The 21,418-nt window shown below is 40.9% G+C and overlaps 1 protein-coding gene across 4 annotated transcripts in view; it reads left to right on the top strand.

Annotated features, from left to right (window-relative positions):
- HBS1L (HBS1 like translational GTPase) overlaps positions 1-10,820 on the top strand; it is a 91,329-nt gene extending 80,509 nt beyond the window's left edge. For all 4 annotated transcript variants that reach the window (XM_058672612.1, XM_058672711.1, XM_058672765.1 and 1 more), the window contains 3 exons: positions 6,081-6,181; positions 9,120-9,264; positions 10,168-10,820. In XM_058672612.1, coding sequence (XP_058528595.1) covers positions 6,081-6,181; positions 9,120-9,264; positions 10,168-10,179 — 258 coding nt within the window. In that variant the 3' untranslated portion in view covers positions 10,180-10,820. The remainder of the gene's footprint in view (positions 1-6,080; positions 6,182-9,119; positions 9,265-10,167) is intronic.
- The last annotated feature ends 10,598 nt before the right edge of the window (positions 10,821-21,418 follow it).

The following is a 21,418-nucleotide window of genomic DNA, read 5'->3' on the forward strand; positions in this document are numbered from 1 at the left end:
TGATCTTTCAACTTCTTATAGTTACAGTGTTTTAGATGTTGGAAATAAATATATTCAGTTAATCTAAATTCACTTTGTAGTTATACACCTATTTCTGTGATAATTGTGTACCTTACTTGCAGTTAGATATTTCTGTAAATTTGAGAGTATGAAATTATGTTTGTAAAACACTGAGTACTTCAATAATTCATTTCTTGCATACACTAAAAAATAAAAGCATCCCTCCAAAAACATTGTTACAATTTCAAATATCTAATTGTAAACTATGATCAAACCTGTGTTGGATCAGCAGGTAATCCTGCCTGTGCATAGCTAAGGAGTGCATGGAGTTCCTTCATAGAAAGCAGTGTGTCCTGTGCAGAGATGGTGGAGAGCTTGATTACTGCATGTTTTTACTCATGCAATAATAATGTCATTGGAGAAGTAGAGAGGTTAAGAGTTCAACAGTTACTTTGAATAGTAATGCTGTCTTCCTGTCTACTGTAGTTTCCTAAAAATAAGCTTGAATTGAAAGTATTTCATCATTACTTTATGAGATTCTACCTGCATATATTGATTCACAAACACCAGGATGAAATTAGTGTCAGAAAAAAAAAAACAGTCATATGTTGTCAATCAGCCACTCTATTGGGGGAAAAACTTCAAAAACAGTGGCTTTGTAGTCAAGAAAAGGCTTTGTTAGCAATTAAAATGGGGACTAATTGCTTTATACAACATACATGCTCTTAAATTTTACTTAGCTTATATGGTGAAGCCTGTATTTTTTTTAAGAGGAAATATGGAAAAATTGATTAGATTTTTAATTGGGTTTAGTTTTTTTTAAAAAAAAAATGTATGTGTCTATTTGCACATCAGAATGACACGCACACAGAGAGAGAAAGTGAGAGATCTCCCATTCAGTGGTTCCCTTCCCAAAGGTTCCTAATGTCCGGGTTTGGGCCAGGCTGAAGCCAAGAGTCCAGAACTTCCTCCAGATGCCCACATGGATGGCAGGGCCCCAGATACTTGATCCATCTTCCACTGAGTTCTTGGGCACATTAGCAGGAAGCTGAATCAGAAGTGGAGAGGCTGAGACTCCAGCTGGCGCTCCAATAAGGGATATTGGCATTGTGGGCAGCAGCTTAACCCATTGTGTTGCCATTTTTAACCATTTAAAAGATATAATTCAGTGGCACTGAGTTGCTTGCCAAAGTTGTGCAGCCATTACCTCTCTCTATCCCTAGAACTTTTTCGAAATTCTAATCTCAAAATCTGTTCCCTATGATCAAGTTAATTAATAACTTTGCATTATCCCTTGTCCCCATGTCCAGGTAACTACAATTCATCTTGCTTTCTGTTTTCTGTATATTCTACGTCAGTAAAGTAAAATCATATACTCCTCATTTTTTTGTGTGTTTCATTCTCTGAGTATAATGTTTTCTAGTATTATCCATGCTGTAGCATGTAGTAAAACATTCATCCCCTTTTTATAGTTTAGACATTTTAAATTTTTTATTTAATCTTTTTTTAGTTCAAATTGTGTTATATATTTCTTCTTGAGTAAGCTTTCGAAGTTTGTATCCTTCAGTGAATTTTTAAATTTAGATTATTGAAGTCATTGGCCTAATTTGTGTGTGTTAATCTTTTTTACAGTATATCTGGTGATGCTCTCCTTTTACTACCTAGTGTTAGAAATGTGTCTATATATTCTTAATCAAGCCATAAAATATTAATGATATTTAAGAAAGTATTTGTATTTTTTCAAAAATTTTATTTTTCATTGAATTCATAGGCTCAGTGATTTTTAATTTTTATTGTTTAATATCCTATTTGTTTTCATCATCAACTGTTGTGGAAGCAGTCTTTATGGTTATTAACACCCATCTCATTTTTAACTGTCTTAATGTTGTAATGTTCTCTTCATTTTTTTTTTAAAGATTCATTTATTTTTATTTGAAAGCCAGATTTTTACAGAGAAAGGAGGCGAGGTGGAGGCATTCCCCATGTTCACTCCCCAAATGGTTGCAATGGCCGGACTTGAGCTTTTTTGAAGCTGGGAGCCAGGAGCTTCTTCCCATCTTCCCATGTCAGCACGGGAGCCCCAGGTCCCTGATCATCCTCTGCTGTTTTCCCAGGCCGTTAGCAGGGAGCTGGATTGGAAATGGAACAGTACAGACTAGAACCAGCACTCGCATGGGATGCTGACACCACAGTAGGAGGGTTTTGTCCGCTACGCCACTAGGACCACCCTTCTGTTTGACTTTTTGAAGTGTCTTCCATAGTGGCTGTACCATTTTACATTCTTATCAGCAGTACACAAGGGTTTCATTTTCTCTTCCTTATTTCTTCGTAAGACTTACCTTGCATTTTCTTGAAGGCTACTTCTTTTTCTAAGTAATAGCTAAACTAAAGGATGTAAAGTGAAGTTGTATGATGGTTTTGACTTGCAGCTTTCTAATGATTAATGATGTTTCATGTACTCATTGAACATTTTGTATATCTTTTGGAGGAATTTGCTCATTTTAAAATTTGATTATTGTCATTGAGGTGTAGGAGTTCTTTATATGTTCTAAGTATTAATCCCTTATCATATACATAATCTGATAATATTTTCACCTAAGAGTTACGTTTTAATTCTCTTCATGCATAAAAGTTTTACATTTTGATGTTCAGTTGTCATTTTCTGTGCTATTGGTGCCGTATCCAGGTAATTATTGCCATCGCTAGTGTGCTGAAGCCTTTGCCCTATTGTCCTTTCAAGACTTTTATGATTTGAATTCTTATATTTAGATCATTAATTGGTTTGATTCAATGCTTTATGCAGTGTTAGGTTAATAGTTCATCATCATTCTTTTACCCATGAATATCCAGTTTTCCCAGAACCATTTATTAAAAGGCTGTCTTTCCCCTACTGAATGATCATCGCACGCTTGTTGAAAATCAGATAACTACGTATTTGTCTGCAATTTTAAAAGTATATGTTACCTAAAGGTTTAAGGAAAATCATAATTTACCACCTGACAAGCTTTTTAACTTGTTATACTTTATCACACCAGATAATTTGATTTTCAAAACACCACACAAAGCACAATGTCCTCACTCTTATCTGAAAGCCTTCAGGTAGGCCAGCGTGTGTCAAAGTTCAGAAATGTTAGGATTTTAGAAAACTAAATGCCCCATCTCTATTAGTTCGAAATCCTGAGAGAGAACTGGCAGCATTATGTGAGCAAACACACCTGTGTTTCTGCACCACAGCTCCTGAATGTCAGTGCTGAGATCAGTAAGGCTCTTCAATTAGTCCGTATTTATTACCTGGAAGGATTCATCACTGGCTCTGAGAGGTTGTGAGTTTTTGAACATTTGAATGCTTAAGCCAGGACTCTTCATCTATCACATTCACACTGAAACCCAGTCTTGTTTAATAATAATATTTTTTTCCTGTTAATACCATGTTGCAGATTGTTTTGAATTATGGATGGATTTGGTTATAAGAATCTACTTCAGAATCTTCGTGGTAAAAAGTAATTAAAAGATAAGCTTATTGTGATGCAAAGGTATCTTGAAATTCATGTGTGGAGAAGTCTTCAAAATTTTTGTGGAAAACTTGTGCTATGAGAGAACTATGGATGGATTTCACAGTATTTTTACCCCTGAATCAACATTTTTACTTACATTTTTTCCATAAATTTTTTCAAGCACCTGCATATACAATGGAAATTAAAATGTTTATAGATAATATTCAATAATGTCCTTTTTTGCATGTAGATTTTCTCACTGATTAGTTCAAGTATTTTATTTGAGATACTGCTTTTCAGTTGCTGTGGAGATGAACAATACCATAACCTCTTCTTTATGCACCTGATTTTGCTTAGCTTTTTGTTTAAAAAAAATGATTTAATTATTTGAAAAGCAGAGTTGGAGAATGAGAAGCAGAATGAGATCTTCCATCCACAATTCACTCCCCAAAAGGCTCCGACAGATAGGAGCTCCATCCAGCTGTCCCTGCCGTGTGGGTGCAGGGGCCTGAGTAGTTTGGCCCATCTTCTGTTTTCTCAGTGCATTAGCACTGGGGAGCTGGATTGGAAGTGGAGCAGCCAGAATTTGAAATGCTGGCATCTCAGGCGGCAGCTTAACTTGTTCTGTCACAATGCTGGCTGTTTGTTTCTTATCTTTCCTGGAATTCACTTCTAACTCACAGAGGGTAGAAGGAACTTAGTTTTATATGCTTTCTGTATTCAAATTTGGCAAACTATGGAGACCTATCTCTTAATAACACATGAGCTTAATAAAGAGAATCCTGTTTAGTCACCTGTACCTGTTTGTTATGGAAAAGATGCTTGTTAGGTATGAAGAGTTGCATTTAAATTACAGTGGTGCTGTTTCAAAGAGAGCAATCCATTGAATGCACAGGAGTGCTTCTGACAACTTCACCATGCGTTGTGGCATCCCCCCTCCTTAAGAGTCACTTACTGATTCTTTTGAGATCTTTAGATTTTCTAGTCTTTTAGTGTCATTGAAAAAGGAAAACCAACTTGCCTGTTGGGGGTAATAAGGTGTCATCCTGTCTTTGTCTTCTTAATGACCTGGTGTTTGCAAAGTTCCCATGGTGCATGCAGGGTCCTCCTCCCATTTCAGTTTTTTGAATGTGGAAACTAGACAGGATATTCCAGAGTAGGAATGTCAGTGATTCTACAAACAGTGCAGTATGGCATTTACAAACTAATTAAACATTGGTATCTTTACTTCTACTTTCCACTGTATCTCCACTCTAGGCATGTTACACACTTAAAGCTTGTTAATTGAGTGAAAAGGGTCACTATGTTCTGGTTTGGATTAGAACCTATATAAATCTTAGCTTCCTTTTTTATAAGATGAAAACTTCTACCTGGAATTTCTATAGGCCCATGATAAACTGATGTGGGAAGAGCTAGTGTAAAATATAGCTGTGACACATAGTATCTTGTTCACAATAAATTACTTACCTTTTTAATACTAGTTTTCTTTGCATGTAAAACAGGGACAGTAATCCCTAATATGTAAGGTCAGCAGTTAACTGAGTGTTTACCATGTGTCAGGCACCCCTTTTAAATAACATCAGATTTTCCACGTTTTAGTGATAGAATCACTCTGCTGGGCATTTGGGGAGGAGTGTATTGTTGGATTACTTCTCCTAAATAGAAGTGATTTGAATGCAGATTGTCTTCCATTTAAATAAAATTTTGTTATACTATTTACAATAAATGCCTTAAGCTATTATCTTATTATCCTACATATGAGACACCTAAAAGAGCAGTAAACATACCACTGAAACTTTGAAATGAATAGTGATAAATATTCTGTTTCGAAATACTATCGGAATTAAAAACTTGCCTGTGTATGATTTTTTGACATGAAACAGTTCACATTTGTTGAACATCTGCAGTGGCCGTTTGAATTCCCATCACTTTGCTACAAATGCCTCTGCAATTCCCCATTCAATCCCATATCCTCTACTACTGTAACTATAACAAATACATTTGTTCTAAATCACAAATTCTCTTTTTTGATGTTATGCCTTTTATTTATTTTTCACATTTTATTACCAATAGCTAGAATTTCCAGTATGATTTGGAAGAGGGGTAAATGTTCATAGCTTTCCCCATCCTGCCACATGGCAGCAGATCTCTCTTTTTCTCTTAGATTTCCTTAGGTCTTTTCTTACCTTGGAGTCCCCTCCTGTCACTACAGCAGGAGCCCTCTTTCTCTCTTTCTTAAATAAATCTTGCCTTACACACACACACACACAGCATGTCATTGTCCCATGTCTCAGGATCACATTGGCAATTTAAATGTATCAAAAGACAAATTCTCTGAATCTACGACAGCTCTAATTTACACAGTGCTCGGTGAGGTGGGTGAGGTGGCAACTCGCTCTGCTGCAACTGACCTCCCCCTTGTGTGGGTTAAGCAAGCACCTGTTAGAGTTGTGGGGCTCAGCGAAGCAGTTGGAGCTCCTGAGAGTGCAGGCAGAGCCCTGAGCTGAATGTGATTAGATGAAGTGCCAAACCCAAGACTGCCGGTGCTGTGGCGACCTGTGCTTACTGGGACGGTTTTTGTCTTAGGTGCTGTTACACTACCAAACTGTCAGCGAACCTGCTGTGATTAAACGCTTGATCAGCGTCCTGAGCAAAAGCACCGGTGAAGTCACGAAGAAAAAGCCCAAGTGAGTGTTTTAGTGCTAAAATAATAAGAGTAATTTAAGCAAATCCATTCACACTAATTCATTTGTACAGTGTTGGTGGCATAAGAAATCCATTTTTTTTGTTTCAGAAATTGTTTTCCAAGCATTTGACTAAAGGAAACTTTGAATAATGAAGCTTGTGTTTATGTGTGACTACTTTATCTAATTTCTGTTGTGTTCTGTGCTAGAAGATGTGAATTTAAGTTAGCAAGTTAAATATTTAAATTATATATGTAAATATTAAATCATTTGTATGTATATGATTTATATATATGATTTATTTGTATATCATTTGTATATATATGAAAATTTGATGTAAAAATAAGGGCATTTCAAGTACCATTCCTAAGTTTGTAATTATGAGTTTGAATTATGTCTAACCGTTGGTTCCAAATTTTAGGTACATGCTTTTCCTAATTTGTCATTCTTTTTTTAAATTATTATTTTATTTTGATAATCTTTACATAGTTGATTAGGGCACAAAGGGTCAAGGGCTATAGGAAAGTGGGTAAGACCATTGTTTCCACATTCTCTCTCTCTCTTTTTTTTTCTGTATCTGGGGCTGGAGGTGCAGAGAGATAAAGAGAGAAGCCCCACCCAGCCTCCCAAATATCCCAGGGTCCCGACGTGGGGCATGCTCCAAGAGCACTGCTCAAGAAGTTTTAATAGTTCAGCAGTTCTGAATTACCGCCAATCTCACCATTCCAAGCACAGTGAAATCTCTCCAGAATCCATTGGCTGACAACTGTTCACCATAGAGTCTCCGTTTGCCCAGATTTTCTCTACCAACACATGGCTGGGGTAGATGATCGATTTGTTCTGTCCTCTGTTGTGGTACTAAGTGTCCTCTGCAGGTTCCGATGGACTGCCATATCCTCCATGTACAACTGGACAAACTGTCCATTGCTTGTATGAGCTTCTGAGGAGGCTCAGCTTTGACACATACACTCCATAGTCAGACCATGGAACCTGCAAATCACTTCATGGTTGGTGTTCAGAGATTAGCATTTCAGTTGGAGGGATCTCCAAAGAAACTTCGTCTGAGCTGATCCCAGACCTGATTCTTGTGTGTGCATGCCAGTACAGGGTCCAGCCCAGTCTGTCGCTCCAGTCAGCAAATGCAATTGCTGTGTCAGTTCTGTTTCCAGCCCTGTGGATCTCTTTAATGAGACCCTTCCCTATGCTAAGAACACAATGATCTATACAGTCTTTAGCACCACTTCTTTTTCCCACATGGAAAATCTTTTTCTTCTGCTCTAAATCCACCTGGAGCCTTAAGCCGTGGTGATCTTCAGCCCATGGGTTCCTGTGATTATCTCTTCATGTCCACGCCCAGGAATGAACAGTTTACCTGTGCAAGAATGTCAGCCCTTTTGTAAGGAAGTTCTAGGAAATTAAGCAGTATCAATAAAAACAAAGGAAGACCAGAGGTGACTGTTAACAACATGCGGATTTCTTACCCTAATTCACTTGAAAGCTAGTTGTAGTCTGGCTTGGCTGCTTCAGCTCTGGGGTTTTTCTCAGCTTCAACCCCAGGGGGAATCCCACCCAAAATCCCCGTTTTCATAGTCCTTGGGTGTTCCTCATGCTCTGCACCTGCATAGGGGGCCAGAGGCAGCAGGTGGGTTAGAGGGTGGGCTGCACGTGGAGGGAGGGCCTGCACACTGCTGGGAGCCTGCGGTGACCCCACCCTGCCTCTCCTTGGGAGGAAAGGGCCTTGTTACCTTTGATTCAGAGATAGCTCTTTATTTTCAACCTGAGTCTTTAGCTTCTTACACGAGTGTTTGCCACGATGTTCTGAGAGATCTGCTATCACTTTATGACTAACGTTTTTGGAGGGACCACTATTTTGTAGACAGGATGTTTTCACATGAGTTATATTCTCAGCATCCCATATGAAGCAACTACTAGCTGGTACATGTGGCCGAGGCAGGACTCAAACCCGATCAGTTGTTTGCATAAACCATATTCCCATGCAGGAGGCAAGTTATTTGACCCAGGCAGTTGATTTGCGGAGCTTTCAGTCTGAAGCTGGCTCATTGTATCTGTCTGATCTTGAATTCTCTCATCTCTGCTCCTGCTACAAAGTCCTAGCTTAATGATGCTAGGGCCTCATGTATTTTTCATGTTAGTTTTCCCTGTCACCTTACTGGGAGCCTTGTCCTCTTACCTTATTTTACACCAGCACCAGTTGGCTACTCCCCTTCGTTTCAGTTCAGACACATCATAAACTCTTGTTTCCTTCATGCAGAATGGAATTGAACTTTCTTGAAAATAAAATTAGTAAAAGTTGTGAATATATATTTGAAGACTTCGATTTTTTTAAGAAACTTATTTGTTTGTCCCTGAAATTATTTTCAGCAGAATTTGTGATTTCTATCCTCCATCCTTCTGTGGCATATCAGAGTTAAATTGGAGAGCATCTTTAAACTATGTATTTTTGGAATCTACCTCTTTCAAAAGGAAAGTAGGAGTGAGGTCTAGGATTTGGTGGTTTTTTGTGTAGTTATCTCTTTGGAACCTTTTATAACCTGGTTCATGCCTCAACCCCCTTTCATTTCCTGTCAGTGTTATGTGGTGCGAAAGCCTCTCAAGTGGCTTATGTCCTAAGTCTCTGTTATATGACAATGAGTGTATATGGAGGGAGGGAGGGAGAACAACAGATTAGAAATCTTTAAAAAAGAATGTAATAGAAAAGATAGAACGTTGTATTATTATCTTGCAGAATTTAACCTAACTTTAGTTATTACTTACTTTATTAAATGATTGAACTCAATTTCTTGGCAACAAAGGGGGAAGATTTGATCAGGACACTTAACAGAGTTCTAGTTGGAATTGTATTGAAATGTTTATGTTTTTTAAGGTTCTTGTTATTACTTTTACTACTATCTGTTTGTTCCTTTTCCCCCTTCCTTAATAGGTTTTTGACTAAAGGTCAGAATGCATTGGTAGAACTACAGACACAAAGACCAATAGCCCTTGAGCTGTACAAAGACTTTAAAGAGCTGGGGAGGTTTATGTTACGCTACAGTGGTTCCACAATAGCTGCTGGAGTCGTCACGGAGGTATTTAAAGTGACTGGATTTTACATCCATGGTTATGGTGTCTTTTTCTTTACTTTTAAGGATGGTTTTGAAAGGGCCTATGGGAAGACAGAAATTAAAATTTGTTGAACAAATTAAAAGAAGGCAAGAAAATGTTTGATCACAGACATCCCCATAGTGAGGCCTACCCTCCTCCCCCAGTGAGTCTGCTCCAACTGTAAGCTGAAGGAAGTCTGTTGAAAGACCAGCCTGTACGCATGTAGTCCGAGTTACTAGAGTAGAGACTTCCCGAGTCAGATGACCTGGGAGGAACAACTTGGTTTAATAGAAAAGCTCTGATGAGATTTGCATTCATTGACTGACTGGTCAACAGCTTAGTGATGTTTCTGAAACCTATATATACCATATGATGGAAAATTGAGTTGAATTTTGTGAAAGTAGCCAAAAATTAACTAGAAAATTTTAGTGATTTTAAATTCCACTCTACCATATAGTTAGCTTGAATCTTATGAGTGCTAGATTTTAGAGAGGACTTCATTGCTTTCTAGTTATTTTCTGCGTGAAATGACTTGGTTTATTTTATTGAAGATATACTTTGAACACAAAATTTAAGCTGAATCAAAATTCAGTCACACCAGTGATCACATGAAATCTTCATTCTGAAGGCTCTAAAGCACCACATCTGTGCATCCTGTCCTCCCTCGAGTAGCTGTGTGTGGGAGGCACATCGGCTGGGGGCAGGGCAAGCCGCCTTAGAGTTCAGCCGCCTGTTCTGCCTGTGTAAACCTTAAATAGGGAGCCTGGGGATGGGAGGAAAAGGCAGAACGTTTTCTCTGAAAGATTGCTTCACTGTCATTCTCCCTTTTTTTGTTGTTCTGATAATACAAATGATTTAAATATAATGGATTTTTTTTTCTTTTACAGATAAAAGAATGATGGGTCAGAATTTCTGCGACATTTCCAAATGCAATGAAATAACTAATCTCCGATTTTAAAGAATCCAGTTATTTATGTAAAGGAGCAATGTGCAACTGATAAGTTGATATTTTAATGAAGGGAAAAATTATCTGCAAAGGAGTATTTCAATAATCATTCCCATAAAAGTTGCCAAGTTCGCCCCCCAGCAAAGAAAGGCCAATGTTGTGCTTTGATTTAAAACACCAGCTTTCCCTTCAAAATGTTAGTGAATGGATTGATTTTGCTGAGATTTATGCCAAGTATCAGAAACAGTATTAGAAGAGATTGAATGATCATGAAATGTCCCCTTCTTCAGCCACACTGCAAAATAGTTGCAGGTTTCTCTTTTCATTCAACTGTACTGCACACATTTTAAAGAAAAGTAATTTAACTAGAATTTTGAGGTCGTTGACATTTGACCCCAGCCCATTTTTAGTTAACTCTAAGACTTGCTGAAAGTTAAATAGAGGCACATTTTGTGTTGAGCATACATGTGTCCCTCCAACAAGAAAACTCTTGAAAGCTTAATTTGGATTTAGTGAAAACTGTTTTTCTGGCATCCAAGGTATTATTTAAGTTGTAAAGCCTGCTAATAAAATGCTGTAGTGTGAGCATAATGCGCAACGTGTTTTGTTCCTTAAGACAAGTACGGAGATCCTCTGCAGTGTTTTGTGGATCTCTTTTCTTTTTCGCATGTTTTCTGGCTTGTTGTCTTGCCAGCAGAGCAAATTAAGTCTCATCCATTTCCAGGCAGACTTGTTCCCTTCTATTCTTTCTTTCAGAATCTTATTTGGGAACTTAGGCTCATGCATCTTGCATGCCTGTGGAGTCAGGTGTCTCTTTCAAGTTGCAATAGCAAACCCCAAGGTTTACATACTTAGTAAGTGTGTGAAGTCTTCAGAAAGTTAATGGAAAATGCATGTTAAGAGAAAATTATGCATGGGTTTCATTTTTTTTTTTTTACACAAAAACAAACTTATTTTTAAAAATTATGTTTTCCAGAAACCTTTTGCTACCTTCATATTTGTTAAGTGCCCCCTGGGTATGAGGAACTTCAGAGGACATTTAGTCTGCTGCTGAGCCTGAGGTTCTAATGGTCACACACACATGTACACATACATATATACACATATATATCACACATATATATCTTGTACATATATCTATGTATGATATATATATAGATCTCAAGATGGTATGATTTGTTCATTTATATGGTCAAGGGCACAGATGTTGAACATGCTGTTCAGCGAATGATTGCTAGGTTGAAACACCCATACTGTGTGTGTCTGTACTGAACCGTTTGTCACTTCAGAGTAAACTTGCTGAAGTATGGACGTCTTACTTACATGTTGTATTAATCACAAACTTAGCATATATGTGTGATGGAAATACAACTTCAAGTGACATAAGCAGCAGAGAGGTTGTGCCTGACATGCCTGCAGCCCCAGTTGAGTGTCAGTGCAGACTGAGCAACTCACACAGTGTCGATGGGGCAGAACCCCTTGAAATGTTCAAGACAGGACACAGTGATTCCGTCCTGGACCCTGCTCGACCCACCCAGGGAAGATGAGGTAAAAGAGCACGTGCTTGCGGAAGTCCCAGGATGTCCCTGCAGTTGGTGGTGAAGAGTCAGCAGAGTCTTTAGCTTAGCGTCGTAGCAGGGGTAGAATTCCAGGTGCTGTTTGGAAAGGGAAGTGAATTGGGACAGGGTGCAAAGATAAAAAACTTCCACCTTGTGTATTACAGAAGGATGTTGCAGAAGTAAGAATGCAACTTCAACAACTACTGGTAGAAGGAATGAATGAGTTTATCCATTCTACATCTTTTAGTTGTGATATAATGCAGTCTTTTTGGGTTGTGTTTGCATTTATTTTTAGGTGATGGGATGCACTGTAGGGGAAGGATGCTGGCAGTGGAAGGCGGGGTTAATCAGGAAACAAGGAGGGCGAGCTGGCATTATGACATGGTGGGTTAAACTGCTGCTTGTGGTGGGTCTCAACTGCCCCACTTGCAATCCAACAATAATAGAACCAGCCCAACTCTAGTCAGAAGAGCCATACCAGTTTGAATCTAGCAGTACCGTCAGAATTGGCAGAAGCCAGCAGAGTCCCATGTCACTGTGCAGGATGGTCCAAGAGGAGACGTGAGCCCAGCTAACTGGAGAATTGCTTGTGCCAGTCCTCTTTTCTGAAGGCCATTGCCGCATTTTGAAGTCTTTATTTCCTGGACTCTATGACCCCCTTGTGCAAAGGATCCAGCAGTGCCTGAATTCCAGGTAAAAGCACATTCACCCATTGGCTTCCAGAAATGCTAGCACTGAAGTGGACGTGTGATTGAGGGTTTCCCAACCCTAGGTGTGGATGCTTTTATTTCATTAAGAAACAGTAACATGTGGGCCCAGCAGCGTAGCCTAGTGGCTTAAGTCCTGGCCTTGAACATCCCAGGATCCCATATGGGCGCCGGTTCTAATCTCGGCAGCTCCACTTCCCATCCAGCTCCCTGCTTGTGGCCTGGGAAAGCAGTTGAGGATGGCCCAATGCATTGGGACCCTGCACCTGCGTGGGAGACCCGGAAGAGGTTCCAGGTTCCTGGCTTCAGATCGGCGCGCACCAGCCATTGCGGCTCACTTAGGGAGTGAAACATCGGATGGAAGATCTTCCTCTCTGTCTCTCCTCCTCTGTGTATATCTGACTTTGTAATACAATAAATAAATCTTTAAAAAAAGAAAAAAAGAAACAGTAACACGTGCAGAAAAGCCTGTAGCATGTGAGTGGAATAATGACCGGAGCTCATCGAGGCAAAACTTGGCAGTTTTCCTGCCTACCAGAGACAAGCCTCCTGCAGGCAACTGCCACATGATATCCGAGAACACTGGCCTTGTTGAGAAACAGTCGAATATGTTAAGATAAACTACATGGGAAGCTAAATCATGACAGCCAAACTTGGATACTCGTAGAAGACTAAATAGTGATTGGGCCAAGGGGATTGGTGATGCAGAACACTGAGCTTGGGTACCACACTTAGAATGCAGGCAGATGAACAGCAGACATCAAGTCTGCACATGGAAAGAGTGCACCGTAGTTTAGGCAAAGGTCACAGAGGTACTACAGGTGCACTAATATGGGTTAGACTACCTTTGAAATGAAACTGCGAAAGTCATGGTAGGAAAAAAAACACCGACGATCCGACAGCTTCAGGCTTTCCCACAGCACAAAATTCCTAAAGGTGAAGACGTTGAGAAAGAGGGATTTTAATGCACAGGTTCATTACGTAGCTGTGTTGCCGTGGATAGGGGAGGGTCAGAAAGTTTCAGCAGGTTTCTGAGAAAAGGTTGAAGGAGTGAGTGAGGTGGCAGGATTAAAGAAAATGTTCAGATCATTCAAGGTTAAGATTGGGGAGGTGGTGGTAGAAAATTTGGCAGCCAATGTTTGTTGGTGCCAGTCGTTTCTTAGCGTCGTCAGGTGAAAGCCACCAGGCCACAAGTGTTGTTAACATTTGGTTGAAGCCGCAATGAGAGACTTGCACAGCACTGGGGACTGCAAGTGCTCAGAAAGAAGATGTGAATGGGACTTGCACAGTCATCCCAGGTCGGTGATTTTGACGGGGTTCATGTGGTCCACAGTTTCTTCTAGCTTGGGTGTTGTTGGTAAGTGTGTGTGTATGTGGGGGGGAGAGCGAGGGAGAGGTCACTGCGATGATCAACTTTTATGTAAGAGAATGAAGAGAAGTTGAAGTTACTCATGTCAACCACAAGAGGGCGATTGTAGCCATTTTTCTGGCTTGCAAGTGTTCTTTTTGTGTGTAGTCAGGCGCAAGCGCAGTGTCTGTCAGGATCACAGAGTGAGTGACCTTGTCTGATAGCTTAGTTGAAAATTTTTAACCTTCGGCAAACAGTGGCATAACCAGGAGTTCCAGACTAGCTCTTAACTGTCAGAATCTGTTCTCTCTCACAGTGAGGCTATTCAAATATGTAAAATAGCAATGTAAATATAGTTGTATAATGCAAAACAGGATAATTAACAAATTAAAGTATAACTTCCAAATATGACATAAAAATATAAGGAAAGTGTTGCCAACATGGTGTCATAGTATGCTAATCCTCTGCCTGCGGTGTCAGGATCTCATATGGGCACTGGTTTGTGTCCCAGCTGTTCCACTTCCCATCTAGCTTTCTGCATATGACCTGGGAACGCACTGGAGGATGGCCCAAGTACTTGGGACCCTGCACCTGTGTAGGAGTCCTGGATCCCAGGTTCAAATCAGCTCAGCTCCACCTGTTGCGGCAGCTGAAAGACCCTCTGTCTCTCTGATCTCTTTTTGTAAAATCTGCCTATAAATAAAAATAATAAAGAGACTGCATTAAGTTGCTGGTAAGAGGAGTGTATTTTGTCATTCTGATATAACAAATTTTAAGATTGTGTAAGATAACTACTAAAGAGTATGAATAAAATTGTACCAGTCCAAAAGACAGAAGGAGGGAGAACTGTTTTGTAGAGCAAAAAAGAATAAATCAAATGGACACAAAGATTGTAATTATTGCAATAAATAAAAATATTTTTTAAAGATGCATTTAAGCTGTAACTAATGACATGCTATTACAAAAATATGCAAAAAAAGAAATGTGGATTGAGAGAAAATGGGGCACAAATGTGTGGTGAGAAAATCTATGATCAGTTTGTTGGGTTTCTTTGACATTCCAGACAATTTTTTAAATTAATTGATCTTTAAAATAATGATTACATGGTTGATCAGGGTGGGAAAGATCAAGATGTAAGGAAAATTGGGTGAATTCATTGCTTCCACAGACAATTTCATACTCCAGTTATAATTTTATATAAATTCCTTAAGATTATGATTTCTTCTTTTTTTTTTTTTTTTTTTTTTTAAGAAAATTGAGAGACAAATCAAGCTGCCCTTCACTGATTCACTGTCCAAATGCTTGCGATGACCTGGAATTGGGCCCGGGCTGGAGCTGGAGCCAGGAGCCTGGTGCTTAATCCAGGTCTCCTGTGTGTGGCAGGGCTCCACTGCTGCCTCCCAGGGCCTGCGTTAGCAGGAGCCTCTGGTCAGAGCCAGAGTCGGCAATGAAGGCCTCTGAACTGACATTTAACAACTAGCCTAAGTGTTTACTCCTGACAGGTTTTTAAATCACCCAGCATAATGTCTAAGTACCCAAGTGTCTGGGTTTTTTGATAGTTGTTTCTCATGGTATGTACATTAGCAATTTGGTGTTAAGTGTCAGTGTTGTGAGTTAAAGGGACCATTCTTGGGGCAATGACAAAATCAGATCTCAGAGCCTGCAAACCACGTGTCATGTCAAGCTAATTTCATCCATGCCTGTGGAGCCCCCTGGTGACAGCACATGGACATTGTCATGTGAGGAATTTAACCTGTGCTTTGGTGCATTTCCCAAATGTCTATTTTTAAAATTTGAATATATGCATAATAATGAAGGTTATTAACAGGCCAATCATAAAAGTAAAGACAAAGACAAGAGTTTCCAAATGTAACACCAGACATCTAAATGCTAATAAAAGAGGGAAGGAAATCCGAGATTTTTTGGGAGAAAAATCAGGTCTGCTGAAGTACATGCCTTCAGGAAGCAGCTTGTGGTGACAGGTGCTCCTGGCTGTGAGGAAGGGGCAGCCCCGTGCGAGGCTCAGCCCCAGAGCTCGGAGGCACGTTTACAGTTTTCCTCACTTGGCTTTGTTTGCAAGCTCTTATTTTCAACTCTTTTGAGTATGAGTGCTCCCTCACCCTTTGGTCTGTAAGTCTTCTCAAATCATTGCGGAATGCAAAATAAATCAGCTATATGAAAAGCTGCTGTTCAATCCATGACAGACATTTCATATGTGTTATACAAGTATTCTTCAAAAAGTTTGTTGGAGGGTGGGATGAAAGGCACATTTTTCTAGGTGCAGAAGTTTTGAAATGCACTGTGCTTACATAATGTACGTTTCATGAGCTTTTGGAAGACCCTTTGATATGTTTGGAGTTTGTAAATTTTTGTAACAGTAAACTTACCTTTTTAATATCTTGAAGTTTTTGAAGTACCTTCATATAAGCTTATTATATAACCCAAATGTGTGATGCAAAATGCATATTCATGAGTATGTATTCATATATATTTAACAGGAAGGAATCTGTAATCTTAAATAGTTTTATTGTTGACATATAGGAAAATAAAATTTAAGATATCCTACAAAGAAACAAAATTACTGTTCTTGGGCAGGAGACATGTCCATGAATCCATGCTGCTGTAGCTCTGTGATTGAATACAGAACTACAGAGAAGGAGGAGAGACAAAGCTCTCTTGAAGAAGTGTTCCCAGTGACTTCTGTACGTCATCCTGTAGGAAGCGGATTAGAACTCCCCACTCCTTAAATATGGGCCTCCGTAAGTGGTGGATTCTTTCCAAAGATTACGGTGGAATCATGTTGAAAAATAAAATTTTTAAGTGGGAAAGTCTGAGAAGTCCCAAGTCAGCCAGGTGATCGAATTGGATCTTTTGAAGGAGTTGGGAAACCCAGAAGGATTGAGCTGCCTGGGAGTCTTGTTCCCTCTCCTCAGTGTACAGTTTTGCCACTAAGTCCCCCTACTAAGGTGTGTGGGAGGTGGCTCTGGTTGCTGCTAAAAGGGAACCAGATTTCATCCATGGCTAGGAACAAAATTCTAGGGGTGTGGCCAGAATGGATTCCCACGCAGTAAGGTGGGTGTGGGGACAGGAGAGGGGCAGCCAGATCTGGGGGGTGGGGGGCGACATTTGTAGGACATAGGCTGTCAACCCCTAGGATTTGATGTCTCTTTAAGGGGAACAAGGTTGGTACCAACTATAGAGAGGACCTGGAGGACGTACCAGAGTCTGATACGAAGCCTAAGGTCTAGGCATGAGGCTGCCACTGTTGCCTTCATCATGCCTTCCCAGAGGCCAAGGACTGTTTCCAGTTCTCACCATCCACAGAGAAATTCACACCCGTCTTCCTACATTGTCCTGGATAACTTCCTTTCTACAAAAAAAGGTCATCTTTAGATACTTCTTTAATTAGCACATTTTGGAGCATCCAAAAAATCCAACAAAAAGACGCGTTCACATTAATCCATTAGGGCTGGGCTGAAGTGCTTCAGCCACATCACCAGACTCTTGCCCTCAGTGTGTTGGGTGATGTCAGTCTTGTTTGAATGGCTCGGGAAAGAGAAGCCACTGGGTTAGTTTGAAGTATGAAGGCCTTGGCAGAAGGGTGGGTTTCTCAGAGGTTCTGAAGGGCAGAGAGTAGGTGCCCCAGGAGGTAGGCCACCAAGTCTCTGGGGCTGCCTATTTCCTTGGTGCCTCTCAGCTGTGTGCTCACTCTTCGGTCCTTCCCACAGTGGAATCAGGATGACATCTGCACACCACACAAGGGGATCTGAGAAGGTTCGTGGAAAAAAAGGAAAGAACATCTAAGCTGATTTTAGTAGCAAAAGACTGTAAACCCAGAGAGTTTTTCTCTGAAACACTTTATCTGTAAATATCTTGGAGACCCCTTGTATTTCTCACTTCTCCTGGCCAGTTGGCTTTTTGCCCATAGAAAACACTAGAAAGCAGAAGAAGGCAGGGGACAAGGGTGAGTCAGCCCTTTGGCTCTGGGCCGTGGCAGGGCGGACCAGCTTCTCATCATGTGGCCAGAATACCTGAGAGATCAGCTGCCAATGAACGGAGGTCATTTGTTTTGGTTCACAGCCCAGAGGGGCACAGTCCAAGACGGGATGGCTCGAGGAAATTGGCACTTGCTAGATATTATGGCTGGGGCAGCAACCAAAAGTGAGTGATGAGCAAAGAAGCGGAGAGGGACAGTGTACCTAGTGAGAACTGTCCTCCCAGGGTATACCCCTAGTGAGGTAAAGATCTCCCATCAGGCACCATGCTTGGAGCAGATGGTCTCCCTAATCCATTAACATTAACAGTAATCAACTGTTAACAAGAGATATGGGGGTTTAGAGTCTGCACAAGTTGGGGAGCACAATTCTATTCAGATCACAGTGGTGTCCCTCCAGCTACAGGGGTAGCTTCCTATCTGGCCTCCTGCTGCTCGTGGTCTCTCAGCCTCAGCCACACTGGACACCCTTAGGAGCACAGCACCACCCAGAGTGGGGGAAGGTGACTGCTTTCCTCCCAGCTTCTGGGTTCAGCAAGGCAGTAGAGGATGGCCCAAAGCCTTGGGATCCTGCACTCGTGTGGGAGACCCAGAAGAAGCTCCTGGGCCCGGTGCAGTAGGCTAGTGGCTAAAGTCCTTGTCTTGCATGCTCTGGGATAAAATCTTTCTGTTTCTCCTCTCTGTAAATATGACTTTACAATAAATACATAAACAAGTAATTTTTTTTAAAAAGCACTGGGAAGCCATTAGGAGTTAAAGGACGGCTTAAATGTCCACTTGTGTTTTGAAAAGATTGTTTGCCTCAAATGCAGAGAAGCAACTAGAAGGCAGATGTTGTGTGTTCTAGGATATCAGTTAAGAGACATTTGTTTCTGGCAAAGGTTGTTAGCTTGAGCAATGGCAAGTGGCAGAATTCGATATAAGATTAACAGGAGTTGAGACTGGAGCAGTAGCTCAACAGGCCAATCTTCCACCTTCAGCCTCTGGTATCCCACATAGATGTCAGTTCATGTCCTGGCTGCACTTCCATCCAGCTCCCTGCTTATGGCTTTGGAGGACAAGGGAGCATAATCCAAAGGCCTGGGACCTTGTACCCATGCTTCTGGCTCCTGGCTTTGGATTGGCTCAGCTCCAGTCATTGTGGCCATTTGGGGAATGAACCAGTGGACAGAAGATCTTTCCCTTTCTTACCTCTCTGTGGATCTGCCTTTTCCATAATAAAGAAATAAACCTTCATTAAAATTTGTTTTTGAAAAAGGTTTTCATTTTATTTGAAAGAAACAGAAGAAGAGGGTAGAAGGAGGAGGGGAGAGAGAGATGGGAAGGAGGAGAGAGAGAAACAGGGAGAGAGAGAGAGAGAGAGAGAGAGAGAGAATGATCCCACCTGCTGATTCACTCCCTAAATTGCCAGGATATTGAAACTCACTCTAGGTCTCCTATGAACTCACTCTCGGTCTCCTGTGCGGGTGGCAAGGATCCAACACCTGCTCCATCACCTGCCACCCCCAGGGTGCAGGCTATCAGGAAGCTGGTACCCAGAGTGGACTGGAACTAGGCACGTGATATTCAATGCAGGGCAGCGCCTCAAATGGCATCGTCACCACTGCACCAAGTGCCCATTTCCTTTCCTGCTTGTCACTGGTTGAGGAGGAGGAGCCCTTGTCAGAAATGAGTTCTATGTTCAAAGCTTCTCCAGAGGTTTGGGAGTGCAAGAAGCAATGGCCACTGAGGTGGTGTCATGTTCAATATCACGGATAGTTCTCAGAGACACAGAGTCTTGCAGCAGAGGGCTGGCATTACCTAAGGCTTCACGTCATTGGTTGATGGGGACTTTTTTTTCTGGAAAGTAGAGAACAATTAAGAGAGAAGCAGGGAAGACACCTGGAAAGCAGCAGCAGGTGACTTGGGTAGTTGGGCCTCTGCCATCCACTTAGGAGTGTTGGGAGTAGTTCCTGGCTCTTGTCTTCAGCCTGGTTCAGCCCTGACTGGCGCAGCCCATCTTAGAAGTGAACCAGCAAATGGAAGACAGACTACAGATGGATGCACGGGGTGTGGACTAACTCACCCCTTGTGATGCCAGTATCCCATTTCAGAGCATGAGTTCAAGTCCTGGCTGTTGCCTTTATGAACTACCTCCTTGATACCATGTTTGGGGAGGCAGTGGATAATATCCCAAGTGTGGGCTTTCTGCTTACGGCAGCCATTTGGGGAGTGAACCAATGGATTTCTTTCTCTGTCTCGCTTTCTGTGGCGTTGCCTTTCAAATAAATAATGTGGTTTTTCTTGATCTATTTTGAGTTGATTCTTTTTGTATGTGTTAGGATATAGGAGCCTAATTACTTTCTTTTGTCTTTAAATATTCAATTTACTAGAATTGTTGATTGAAAAAACTGTCCTTTCTCTAATGCATATTCTTGGTACTTTTATGGAAAGTCACTTGCTTTACATACCTGGATTAATTTCCGGATTTTCTAATTTATTTAATTTTCCGTATGGTTTGATGCCAACAGCATGTTCTTCTAGTTATTATAGCTCTGTAGTATGTTTTGCCCTCCAGTCTTTTGGTGGGCAGCTTAGATATGTCATCAACTAAAATGTCTGTTGACAGATGAGTAGATTTTAAAAAGTGGTGTGAAAAAGTATTAGAACAATATTAAGCCAGAAAAAGATTGGAAGGTTATTTGTAGCAACTGGAGACTCTTACACTAAGTGAAATAAGCCAGGCACAGAAAGATGACATATTGTCACTCATTGGTGGAGGCTAAAAATGTTGATCTTTCAGAAATGGAGAGAATATAAGTCTCTAGAAGTTGGGATGGCAAGACACAGGGAGGCTGGTGAAAGGATGGATAATAGGTATCAAAACACAGTTACAGGGGTCAGGCACAGTAGCCTACTGGCCAAAGTCCTCACCTTTCACACGCTGGGATCCTAATATGGATGCTGGTTTGTGTCCCAGGTGCTCCACTTCCCATCCAGCTCCCTGCCTGTGGCCTGGGAAAGCAGTCAAGGACAGCCCAAAGCCTTGGGACCCTGCACCTGCGTGGGAGACCCGGAAGAGGCCCCTGGCTTCAGATTGGCTCATCTCTGGCTGTTGCGGCCACTTGGGGAGTGAATCATTGGATGGAAGATGTTGCTTTCTGTCTCTCCTGTTCTCTGTAGATCTGACTTTGCAATAAAAATAAATATTTTTTAAGAACCACAGGTGAGAAGTAGTCCTAATGTTCTCTAGGGCTGCTATGCCTCCTGTAGTTAATTACACATTACAAAGTAGCCAAAGATTTGAAGACTCTTAACACATAGAGATGACAGCATTGAGGAGAGGAGATAGAACTGCAGACGCCTCTGATTTGACATCCATTACATACCTGTGTTGAGTTATGATTCAACAAATAAGTTAAAATACACAAACTGAAACAAAAAGGGAAGAAATGATGTCTGCTTTGTGTAAGATTATTCTATGTAGCAAATAAGGAAATAAGAAACTTGCCTTGAGGCCTGGCACCTGATCAATATCTGAGCACTGAAATCAGAGAGCTTGTGTAGACCCTAAAGGGGCGTGCATATTTGATTTGATGCTGGTT

Source organism: Ochotona princeps, chromosome 1 (genome assembly GCF_030435755.1).
Source record: "Ochotona princeps isolate mOchPri1 chromosome 1, mOchPri1.hap1, whole genome shotgun sequence".
Taxonomy (NCBI): domain Eukaryota; kingdom Metazoa; phylum Chordata; class Mammalia; order Lagomorpha; family Ochotonidae; genus Ochotona; species Ochotona princeps.